Source organism: Antechinus flavipes, chromosome 4, assembly GCF_016432865.1.
Source record: "Antechinus flavipes isolate AdamAnt ecotype Samford, QLD, Australia chromosome 4, AdamAnt_v2, whole genome shotgun sequence".
NCBI classification, from domain to species: Eukaryota; Metazoa; Chordata; class Mammalia; order Dasyuromorphia; family Dasyuridae; genus Antechinus; species Antechinus flavipes.
Window position 1 is genome coordinate 383,216,797 of NC_067401.1, and position 12,701 is coordinate 383,229,497.

Below are 12,701 nucleotides of genomic sequence, written 5' to 3' on the forward strand. Positions count from 1 at the left end.
GTAGGTATTTTTATTATTCTCATTTTTCAGTTGAAACTGAGGTAGACAGCTATTATGTGGCTAAGGATCACCAAAATTTGAACTCAAGATTTTTAGACTCCAGATCACTGCATCATCTAGCTTCCATCACTGGGACTCTGATATCCTTAATTACAAACTTCTCTCTATTTTAAATATCTTCAAATATGATTTCTGTGAGTATGGTCCATTTTTGGCTCCGGTCAGATTTCTGAGTTCCCCCTCTTACTAAAAACAAACAAAAAAAAGAGGGAAGAATTTAATTGGATCATGATAATTACTAACATTTATACAATGTTTTATTGCTAAGCATTTTACACATTTGGGCCTCAAAAAATCCTGTGGGAAACTGAGGCTAATAGAGATTAAGTTCAGAATCATACAGCATAAAAAGAAGCATTTGAAACGAGGTCTTTTAATTCAGGACCAACGCCCCATGTCAGCTGTTTGAGGACAAGCACAGTCTTTGTATCCCTTGTGTCTAGGAAAGTGACTTGCATACAGTTGTTGCTTAATAACTGTTTATTTAATTGAGTTGAGATATTGAAGTTTTTGGATTAGAAAAAAAGAACATATTTATAAGCTGGATTCTGTATGCTAGTAAATTGTTTAACGCTTTGTTGTGGGGGGGTGTATGAAGGACACACTTGAATTTCCATTATTAACATTTTTTCCTTCACTTTCTTAAGTCTAGATAATCAACAGAACAACAAATTAAGCTGATTTCCGAGACGTAAATGCTCATACTGAAAATTTAGCAGTCCGCCCAAACTGTCTCCAACCCTCCCTTCTGCAGCCTCTCAGAAATTCTGCGGACTAAGCTTTCACATTTCGGTGTTAGAACTCTCAAAAGACCTCGGCCTACAAGTCCCAGGGTGCCTCGCGAGGCAGCGTCCCTCACATCGCGTCCCCTTCTCTCCTTAGGGCAAGGGAATAAAGGTTCCGTTGTGGGCGCACTGCGGGCTGGTTTGTTATGGTCTGCGGGTGACGGAGGCTCGGGGGTGGGGGGACGGCGTGGAGCCGGTAGGCGGGCGGGCGGGCTGGGGCGTAGCGAGGCTGGGGCTCCCCCTTCTCTCCACATTGGGGGGCGGGCAGAAGGGAGGCGGGAGGCCGGGCAGGCCGGCTGCCTGGGGCCGAGCCGCGAAGACCGAGTGGTCGGAGGAGATGGAGGGCGGCGGCAGCGGGGGTGGGACGGCCCCGCGCGGGAGCGGCCCGGCCTCGGGCCCCGGCGGCTTCGGGCAGGTTCGGGAGCTGAGCCGGGCCTTCGCCCACCACCGCCTCCACCTGAAGCGGCTGCAGCAAAATCTGAGCGAGACCCAGAAGTTCTTCCGCGACATACAGTGCTCCTATGACTGCAGCTTTCCCCCCTTGTCCCCGGCCCGGGGTGGCGGCGGCCCCGAGCAGGGCCCGGCCGACGGCGATGGAAGGATGCTGCACGCGGGTAAGGAGGGACCAGCCGCGGGGGCAGGCAGTGAGAGATGCGCGGGGGGAGGCAAGGAGCGGACGCCGCGGAGTGGCCAAGGGGCGGGGTCCTGCGGAGAGTCTGGGTCGGGGGCGAGGACGGGCCCTAGGGCTGCTCTGTCAGGAGCTTGGGCGGGCCCTTCGAAGTATCATGGGCTAGGGTTGGTGCTGCGGGGTTCCAGGGTCCGGGGCCAGGGAGATCTTGCGGAGAGGCAATAGTCAGAGTCGAAGGTGACCCAGCGGGGTTCCAGTTCAGGGGCCAGATCTGGTTCTGTAGGATGTCAGAGGCTGGTGGGTGGGAAGGGGAAGCCCTAAGGACTGCCAGGTCCGGACCCAGGGCGGGCCCTTCGATCGAAGTGCGAGGAGGAGTGCTCTGAGGAGTGCCAGGGTCAGAGGCGATGGAGGGGAGTTGCTGGGGGTGGATTTGTGGTGTCTGGAGCAGTCGTTTCCCCAAAGACATCGGGATTGCCAAAGGATGGTTTCCTGGGAGGAAGAAGTGTGGGGAAGAGGGATGGTTGAGTTTGGAAAGAAAGGGGCTGGAGTTAGTCCTGCTGTGATTTGGGTGTGGGATGGGGTGGCCTTGCTACAGACTGGAAGAAGTTGGTAGGGTGTGCAAGTTGCCTCCAAGTGAAAAAATGATTCAGTGGTGCAGTCAGCTACATAGCATTTATTAAGTGCCCACTGTGTGCTAGTCAGCTATATAGCATTTGTTAAGCGCCCACTATGTGCTAGACACTTTGCTAAGTGTTGGAGCCAGCAAAACAAGGCAAAAGCCGTCTGAGTGAACTCCCAATTTAATGGGAAGACAGCAGGCAGACCACTCTGAACACAAGGATAACTTGGAAAGAATTAGCTACTAGGGTTACATGTTGCTCTAGAAAGACATCTGGGGAGAGTGGGACTTTGGGACTTGAAGCCCAGAGGTTGGAGAAGATGGAGTGGTGACCCGTACGCATCAGGGAGCCCCAGCATTCATGGAGATGGAAGGGAAGTGGAATGAAGCTGGTAGCCATCAGGCTGTGGGCCGTATTGTCGTGAAGGAATGCGGAGTCTGGTGTTGGCGGAAGGGCATGGATACTTGAGAGAATCCATGATGTTGGGTTCTGCTGGTGCAGATTGAAAGCCTTATCATCACCCCATCCCATGTGATTCTTTTTGGGAGCTTACATAAAAAGGCTGGGCCAAGAAATCAGAGAGCTTCAGTTCTTGGGGTATATAGGTGGCAGAGTGAATAGAGTTGTGGACTTGAAATCTGGAAAACCTTGTTCAGATGTGGTCTCAGGATATTCATTAGCTGGGTGATCCTGGGCAAATCCTTTCATCTCCATTTTCCTCAATTTCTTCCTCTATAAATAGGAATAATAATAGTAACATCCACCTCTCAGGATGATTGTGAGGATCAAATGAAATAATGTGTAAAGTGGAATGTAGAAAGCACTGTGCAAATGTTAGTTATTATTATTGGATTTTAAAAAAATATTTTGTAGATAATTGGTGCATTTGTTATGCTTTGTTCTCTTTATATGACCTGGTTACCTGAAACATTTTAAGAAAGGAGATTTGTTTGGTGCTAGTGAATTGCCAGAAATTATGCCTTTTGTTTTGGAGGAAAGTGTGACCCTACTCTTTTGTATTTGATCCCTTTTTTGGGGTTTTGTCTTCTCCCATTAGAATGTAAGTTCCTTGAGATCATAGACTGTCTTTTTTTTTTTTTTGCTTATACTTTGTATCCTTAGAGCTTAGTACAGTGCTTGGCATGTAATAAGTGATTAATGAAACATCCTTTCTTTTCTTTTTCATTTCCTTCCTTTCCAATCTGACTCCCAAGCTGCTTTCTCAGTCTTTTAGGTATCATTTCTTTTCTGGACAGTACAAAAGATCCCAACGCACTTAAACATGACCAGAGTTTTCAAGGGGGTGGTCTTCAATCTTTTTCTTTTTTGTTTCTTTCAGAATCTGATATTGGGGGAACCAGCCTCCTTTGCCCCCAGGATGTATCAAATATAAAATTTGAATTATGAAATAATTGAATGAGTTCTGTAGATTGAACTTATGTGTACCAAGAATAAGAACAGCCAAGAAGTCTGTGAAGTTAGAGGTTAATAGTATTTTAACACAGAAACAGCCAGATTTTTAGGTGGTATTTCTTAGTAGTATGTCTGCTTTGATGGAATTAAGTTGTACATATGTCATGAATTTGTATACAATAAGGGGTGAAAGTTAGAAGGTACTTAGATTGTCAGATGGCAAAATTTTAAATCAGTCCTGAGTCATCCTCTTTTGTTTGGCTAATGTCAATGATATTTATATTTTATTTTAAAAACTCCCCCCCCCTTAATATTATTTTTTCACCAATTTCATGTAATGATAGTTTTCAACATTCACTTTTTAAGATTTTGAGTTCCAAATTTTTTCTTCCTCTTGCCCTCTCCTCCTCAAGATGACAAGCAATCTGATATAGGTTATACATGTACAATCATATTTAATGTATTTCCACATTAGTCATGGAGAACTTTAGTTTATACATGATGAAGAATATTGTAGAGGAAGAGCTAGTTGTTGTGAGGTTGTAGTTTTGACATCTAATGTTCAGATCTTTACTGATCTGAAAATGAATGTAGAGAGAACTGCCATCCTGCTCTGCTTTATTTAGAGAAGTCAGTATTAAGAAAGACCAGATGAGAATTTTTTTTCTGACACCCCAGAAAAGAAAATTCCACAGCCTTTTTCTTTTACCCTTTTTAAGGTTCTTCTTCACTGACAAATTCTTCCTCATAGCTCATTTAAATCAACAAACATTTATTGTAGTCCTTCAATGTGCCAAGTGCTGGGACTACAAAGACAAAAATATAATGGTTCCTGTTCTCAAGCAATTTACATTCTCATGGGGAGAAATAACCTGTGTGCAGATAAGTGATTATTATAAATACAAAGTCATGGGAGGATGATCACTAACAACTAAAGGATTTGGGGCAGGCCTGGAGCTCAGCTATAAAGGAAGCTTCGGATAGATCCAGACAAACATGATGGGACAGAGACTGTGCAAAGGTGTACTGGGGGCAGGAGATAGTTTTTCTTTAGCGAGAAAGCAAGGAGGCAAGTTTGGCAGGAATGTAGAATATTTAAAGAAGAATAATATGAAATCTATCTGGAAAGGGAGGTTGGAACCAGTTTTCATTCCTATCCAGAAGAATTTATATTTTTTCTTAGAAGCCTTTGGGAACCACTGAAATTCTGTACAGGGGAGTGATAGAGTAGACTTGTGCTTTAGAAATCAGTGTGGCAGCTGTGGAGAATGGATTGGAGAGGGAAGAGATTGGATATAGGATGGCCACTTATTAAAGCTGTTCTCATATTTTGGACCAAAGGGGATGAATGGAGAGAATGGATGGAGAATCAATAAGACTGGGTCTGTGGAGGATTTAGGGAAGATTACATGGTTGCTATTGTGGGTGAATAAGATTGTGATGTCCTACAAAAAAGTGACAGTTGGTTAGAGGAGTGGGTTTAGGGAAAAGATAATTAGTTCTGTTTTGAACATGTTGATATTGACAGATATTGACAGGAAGGAAATGAAAAAGAAAAGAAAGGATGTTTCATTAATCACTTATTACATTATTACTCCTGAGACAGACTCAGGAGAAAGTTAAGGATTGGACAGGGAGTCTTTTGCATAGAGATGATAGTTGAATTAAGAGATCATCTAGTGAGAAGAGTATAGAGAGAAAAGAGAAGGGAGTTCAGGAAAGCTGTGAGGTGTGGATTGATAGGGGACTGGACCTAAATGAAGATCCATCAAAGGAGACTGAGAAGGAGTGATCATCTAGGTAGAAGGAGAGAATCAGAGAGGGTAATGTCAGGAAACATTAAGAAAGAGATAGGATTCAGGAGCCTAGGATCGTGTCCAACTGGATTAAGTGCTGCAGAGAGGTCAAGAAACCTGAGGACTAAGAAAGGCCATTGCATTTAGAGTTGGAGCTCTTTGGTGACCTTTGAGATGGCAGTTACATTAAATTGTGGATCAGAAACTAGAGAGTAAAGTGTTGAGAAGTGAATATGGAGGTGAGGAAGTAGAGACAAGTATGTATATATATTTAGAAGTTTGGCTGTGAAAGGGAAGAGAAATAATGTGATACAGTAGGAATAAATGAAGATTTTTTTTTTTTTAAAGGATGTGGGAGATCAAGGCATATTGGTAGGTAACAGAATAGAAGTGCTCAAATGAGGAGAGATTGAAAATTGAGGTGGGCAAATTCATGTATTTGAAGCCCATTTCCCCATTATTTGGAAAAGTAACTTTAGTTTTGGAAATTGCAATTTAGAAAATAAAATCATCTCTGGGAATAGACGAGGGGAAAGGAGAAGGTGATCAAAGTATCTTGGACCTTTGTTTTTCCTTTTAAAAATACAGTATTAGAGGTAGGAGGTCTCACTAATTTCCTCTAGGGAACTGGATTTGAGCTTTAGACCTCTTTAACCTCTGGAATCTTCCATCTAAATACAAAAGCTTGTGGTATTAGAGAAAAGGCGGGATTGGAGCTATTACGTTTTGTTCCTCCAATAAAGGATATTCATTTCAGTTTGTAGTGTATTAGAATACTAAAAAAATTATGTCAGTCAATTATCAGGGGTTTGTTAAATATCTATTGTATGGCAAATATAGTGCTTGGTGTTGTGGATACAAATAAAATTAATAAAAACAATCCTGACTAGAATGAAGTTTAGAAAGGAAGACCAACAAGCACCCCTATCCCTGAAATGTAACATGACCAGATAGAATTACAGAATGACAGAAATGGAGGAGTTTATTTAGTCCAACTCTTTCATTTTACAACTGAAAAAAAGTTTAAGGCCCAGTGTGGTAAAATAACTTCTGCCATACAGAAGTTAGGCATGGACCCACACTTAACACCATATACCAAGATAAGATCAAAATGGGTCCATGATCTAGGCATAAAGAATGAGATTATAAATAAATTAGAGGATCATAGGATAGTTTATCTCTCAGACTTGTGGAGGAGAAAGAAATTTGTGACCAAAGATGAACTAGAGACCATTATTGAACACAGAATAGAAAATTTTTATTATATTAAATTAAAAAGCCTTTGTACAAACAAAACTAATGCAAACAAGATTAGAAGGGAAGCAACAAACTGGGAAAACATCTTCACAGTTAAAGGTTCTGATAAAGGCCTCATTTCCAAAACATATAGAGAATTGACTCAAATTTATAAGAAATCAAGCCATTCTCCAATTGATAAATGGTCAAAGGATATGAACAATGTTCAGATGATGAAATTGAAACTATTACCATTCATGAAAGAATGTTCCAAATCATTATTGATCAGAGAAATGCAAATTAAGACAACTCTGAGATACCACTACACACTTGTCAGATTGGCTAAGATGACAGGAAAAAATAATGATGAATGTTGGAGGGGATGTGGGAAAACTGGGACAGATGCATTGTTGGTGGAGTTGTGAACGAATCCAACCATTCTGGAGAGCAATCTGGAATTATGTCCCAAAAGTTATCAAACTGGGCATACCCTTTGATCCAACAGTGTTTCTATTGGGCTTATATCCCAAAGAAATACTAAAGAAGGGAAAGGGACCTGTATGTGCCAAAATGTTTGTAGCAGCCCTGTTTGTAGTGACTAGAAACTGGAAATTGAATGGATGCCCATCAATTGGAGAATGGGTGGGTAAATTGTGGTAAATGAATGTTATGGAATATTATTGTTCTGTAAAAAATGACCAGCAGGATGAATACAGAGAGTCTTGGAGAGACTTACATGAACTGATGCTAAGTGAAATGAGCAGAATCAGGAGATCATTATACACTTCAACAACGATATTGTATGAAGATGTATCCTGATGGAAGTGGATTTCTTTGACAAAGGGACCTAACCCAGTTTCAATTGATAAATGATGGACAGAAGCAGCTACACCCAAAGAAAGAACACTGGAAAATGAATGTAAACTACTTGCATTTTTGTTTATCTTTCCAGGTTATTTTACCTTTTGAATCCAATTCTCCCTGTGCAACAAGAGAACTGTTTGGTTCTGCAAACATATATTGTACCTAGGCTATACTGCAACATATTTAACATATATAGGACTGCTTGTCATCTAGGGGAGGGGGTGGAGGGAGGGAGGGGAAAAATCGGAACAGAAACGAGTGCAAGGGATAATGTTGTAAAAAAATCACCCTGGCATGGGTTCTGTCAATAAAAAGTTATTATAAAATTAAATTAAATTTAAAAAAATTTTCCGCCATAGTAATGGTCAGCTAGAACCCGAATCTTGGTTTTCTGAGTCCAAGTTCAGTAGTCATTCTTTTACTGTCTTACTGCAGATAAATGTGGGAATTTGCTGACTCCAAAAAACTATTCGATAAAAAATCTCTGTGAGAGTATTTACGAGATATAATTAGATTTTGTCACCTTTCGAGATCTAGTTCAGCTCATAGTTTTTTCCTCTGAGATCCATGTAGAATAAGAACCTCAGATGTTCAAAGACTCACCATTCAATAATTATCTGGCTGAACTTTGAGAGATTTTACCTATTTTCTCTGGTGTGGAAAAGTGCTTACAAGACACAGTTCTGTATTAAAATTGTTGAGGACAAAGCGCAACTTTGAAATGAAGTGTAATAACAATAGAAATACTATTTACATAGCATGAGATACCTCTCTCTGGGCCTTTTTATTTTAAACTGGTGCCTGTTATAGAGCTTTGCATATTGCTGAGGCATTTACTCAATGACCATGGAGTGAGAGAATGCTAAGGAAGGAACAAAAGATAAGATCACATTATGACATGCTTCAGGGTCTAGGTAGAAAGTTTTGAACATATTGGTCATGTATACTTATTGTATATCTAATTTATACTTTAATATATTTAATATCTATTGGTCATCCTGCCATCTAGGGGAGGGGGTGGGGGGAAGGAGGGGAAAAATTGGAACAAAAGGTTTGGCAATTGTCAATGTTGTAAAATTGCCCATGCATAAAACTTGTAAATAAAAAGCTATGGAAAAAAAAAGTTTAGAACACAGATAGTTTAGGTACAAAAAGTTTATTGGATAGTCAAGTTCTCAGCAATTTGGCTACTAAGTGAGTGAGTAGAAGATGAGATTGGGAGTGGGGAATGGTGGGGCTCTTTTTTATTTTTTCCAGTTTTTTCTTACATCTCTATAAGATAAAGATGGCCTGGGCTACAGTGGACAACCGTGGCATCTTTAATGCCTGACCAAGTTGTAAGCACCCTACAGCACCTGCTTCAGCCGCCTTTATGGTCATTGGAACAAATTGGCCATGAAAATGGCCACAAAATGAACATTGGTGTCCATTTTACTGGACAAAGTCTTCACATGCTTGGGATAGATATCTCTTAGCTCACTACAGGTTTGAGGCCGGTTACGCTTGACCTGATTTAGCCCACTGAATTTTGTTGACTCTGGAAAAGAGGATAAGACTGAGTACTTTGGACAACTCTGCCTCCCTTAAATCCAATTCATGAAACAGTCAAGACATCATTTGTGAGATAACTGGTCCTTTTTGAAATGAAGGACAAATGGTATAAAAGCAGGGCAGTTATCCTCTGTCAGCTCTACTTGCTAGGGTAAGGAGGGAAAGAAGGGGAGTGAAAGTTAGGAGATGGATATTCACAGACTGCTGTGTATTTGAAGAGACCTCAAAGGCAAATCATTAGTTTAAAAACTATATCTGTAGTAGATAAAAGCAAGGGCTTATAGTAGAAAATAATACAAAAGTAGGGTATAGGCTTCTAAGTAGTACAAAGAATGATGAAAGCTAAAATGAACTAGAACCAATGGGGGAGTATTGCTATATGTTGTTTGTTTTTCATGTTTTAGGAATAAAAGGAGGCTCAAAGAAAGAAATGACTGCTGATTAGTGTGGGTGGGATGGTGATAATTGTCAACAAAGAGAAGGCAACACTGTTATCACCTTTATTTTATTTCTCCTACCTTTGTTAAGGCTAATAAAATGGCTGATATAGAGCTGAATTCCAAGATACTCCTAGTAAGGAATCATCTTGTCATTTTTCAGTTCAATCCACCAGTTCTTGTTGCAAATATATTACATTTTCATATGGCTTAGAGTCCAGGAGTCCTCAAACTTTTAAAATAGGGGGCCAGTTCACTGTCCCTCAGACTGTTGGAGGACTGGGCTATAGTAAAAACAAAAACTTTGTTTTGTGAGCCTTTAAATAAAGAAACTTCATGGCCCTGGGTGAGGGGGATAAACGCCCACAGCTGCTGCATCTGGCCCATGGGCCATAGTTTGAGGACCCTGGCTTAGATTGTGGAACTACTATGAATAGTCTCTGAAAGACTGAAGAATAGAGTTGCCACCAGCTCAGAGAAAGGCAAATAGCTCTAGGAATAGAAGACAATGAGATAGTAATAAAAATAGCATTTATAGATCTCTTTAAGTTTTGAAAAGTGCTTTACAAATATTCTTCTATGTACTTTTAAGCCAGTGAGTCTGACTGCTGGCACAATTATGTGACATACCATGAAAGGGAAGGTAGGTAAACATCTAGAAAAGGAAAGAGTGACTGGAAAGAACCATCGTTGTTTTATCAAGAATTTGTCATCCAGACTCATCTCATTTCCTTCTTTGCCAGGGCTAGTAGAGAGATGGATTAGGGGAATGACATTGATATAGTTTATTGGAATTTCAGGAAAGCAGTTGACAAAATTTTTCATGCCATTTTCATGGACCATGTGTAGGTATAGTGATAGTACAGTTAGGCAGATTCAAAGCCTGTTAGATGAACCCAGAGATAACTCATTAATGATTCATTGTCGGTTGGGAGGAAGTCTGTAGTGGAATGACTCGGGGAACTGATCTGTCCTTGGCTTTGGTGTTTAGTATTTGTCTTAGTGTCTCAAACAAAGACATGGCAAGCTTTGCCTGAGGTGGCAAGCTTATCAGATTATCAGATGACATCAAATTGGAGAGGCCTAGTTTGGTATGAAGATCCAGAAATATCTCAATAGCTGAGAATTCTGGGCTAAATTGAATGAGATGAAATTTAATAGGGAGAAGTGTAAAGTCTTACACTTAGACACTTATTTTAAAACAATCCACCTCATGAGTATAAGATAGGGAGATGTGGCTGAACAACAGTTTGCTTTAAGCTCTAAAAGTTTTTACTAAATTGCAAACATAGTATGAGTGAACAGTGATATGACAGTCAAAAAAGCCATTATCATCTTAGGCAGTATCCAGGAAAGTGATGATCCCATTATATGCTTTCCTAATTATATAACATATGGAGTATTGTCTTCAGTTTTAGGCATTACATTTTAGGAAGGACTCTGATAAATTTAGACAGTGCTCAGAGGAGGATGACTTACGGTATTAAAAATTTGTAGGATCATGGGTCCTAAGTCAGTCAACATTTATTAAGCACCTACTATATAATAGGCACTATGCTAAGCCCTCAAGATACAAAGAAAAGTCATGGAGCTAACAGTCTAATGGGAAAGACAGAATGCAAACAACTGTACAGTGTACAGGATAAATCAAAAGTAATCAAGGGAAGGAAGGGACTAGTATTCAGAGGAATCAGGAGGAGTTTCCTATGGAAGGTGGGATTTTTTAGCTGAGACTTGACAGAAGTCAAGGAAGTCAGAAGACAGATGAGGAGAGAAAGTATTGTGACCATAGGAGAGAACCAGAGAAAAAGCCCAAAGTTGGGAAGTGATGGGATTTCCAGGGTCATTGGATCAACAGTGTAGGTTGGTGTAATGGAGCCACTGGGGTATGAGCTAATACGACCATACTTGTGCTTTTAGCAAGATCACTTTGACATCTGAGTAGTGGATGGACTGAGTAGGGAGAAACTTGAGGCACTCAGAACAAACAGCAGGCTATTGCAGTTCTCTTCTTGGATGACATGATTTTTTTTTTTAATTTTTTATTTAATAATTACTTTATATTGACACTCGTTTCTGTTCCGATTTTTTTCCCCTCCCTCCCTCCACCCCCTCCCCTAGATGGCAAGCAGTCCTTTATATGTTGGATATGTTGCAGTATAGCCTAGATACAATATATGTTTGCAGAACCGAACAGTTCTCTTGTTGCATAGGGAGAATTGGATTCAGAAGGTATAAATAACCCGGGAAGAAAAACAAAAATGCAGATAGTTCACATTCGTTTCCCACTTGGATGACATGATTAAGGAGGTTTGGTACCAGCATCTGGCATTTTCACAAGAGGCAGGGTTATATGTGAAAGAGGTTAAAAAGAGAAAGTCAGTAGGACTTAGCTACAGTTTGGCTAGAGGGTGAAGAGTTAAGGATGGCATTTAGGTTGTAAGCCTGAGTGACTGGGAACATGATGGTACCCTCAACTGCAGTAGGGAAGTTAAGAAGAGGAGAGGATTTTACAGGAAAGATAATAAATTCAGTTTTGGACATAGTGAGTGTAAGATGTCTTTTGAGGTGTTTGGTATGGTCATTTGGATATGTGAGATAGGAGATTAACAGAAACGTAAGTACAAGATAAGTAGACCTGAGAATCATCAGCATATTGATGATATTAAATCCATGGAAGCTAATGACATCATCAAGTGAAGTAGTAAAGAAGGAGAAGAAAAGAAGGCCAAGGATATGCACTTTTAGCAGGTCTCATCTGGATGAACATCCAGCAAAAGAGATCGAGAAGGAACAACCAAATGGGTAAGAGAAGAACCAGAAACCTAGAAAAGAGAGAGTGATTGACAGGGTCATAGTCTGAAGAAAGGTCAAGAAGGATGAAGAGTGAGAAAAAGTCCCTCAATTTGGCCATTAAGAGTGTTTTTTTTGGAGAGAGCAATCTCAGTGGAATGATGAGGTCAGAAGCCAGACTTCATCGAATTAAGAAAAGAGTGAGAGGAAAGGAAGTGGAGGCACCTGTTGTAGAAGGACTTTAAAGGGAGGAGAGATATGGGACAAGAGCTAGTAAAAATGGATGGATAAAGTGAGAATTTTTTGAGGATGGAAAAGACATGGGAATGTTTGTAGGTAGTAGAATAGCAACCAGAAGATAGGGAAAGACTGAAGGTAAGTGAAAGAGTACAGATGAAAAAGGGGGCAATCTCCTTGAAAAGACCAAATGGAATGTGATTGCTTGGGCTTGTAGAGGAATAGGCAAGGAGAAGGACTACTTCATTATGTGAGACAAGTATGAAGGAGGAGATAATGGC

The 12,701-nt window shown here is 40.5% G+C and overlaps 1 protein-coding gene across 1 annotated transcript in view; it reads left to right on the forward strand.

Moving 5' to 3' along the window:
- The first annotated feature begins 251 nt into the window (after positions 1-251).
- Positions 252-12,701, forward strand: part of DSTYK (dual serine/threonine and tyrosine protein kinase) — a 66,277-nt gene continuing 53,827 nt past the window's right edge. Inside the window, exon 1 of the mRNA XM_051998542.1 lies at positions 252-1,459. Coding sequence (XP_051854502.1) covers positions 1,183-1,459 — 277 coding nt within the window. The 5' untranslated portion in view covers positions 252-1,182. The remainder of the gene's footprint in view (positions 1,460-12,701) is intronic.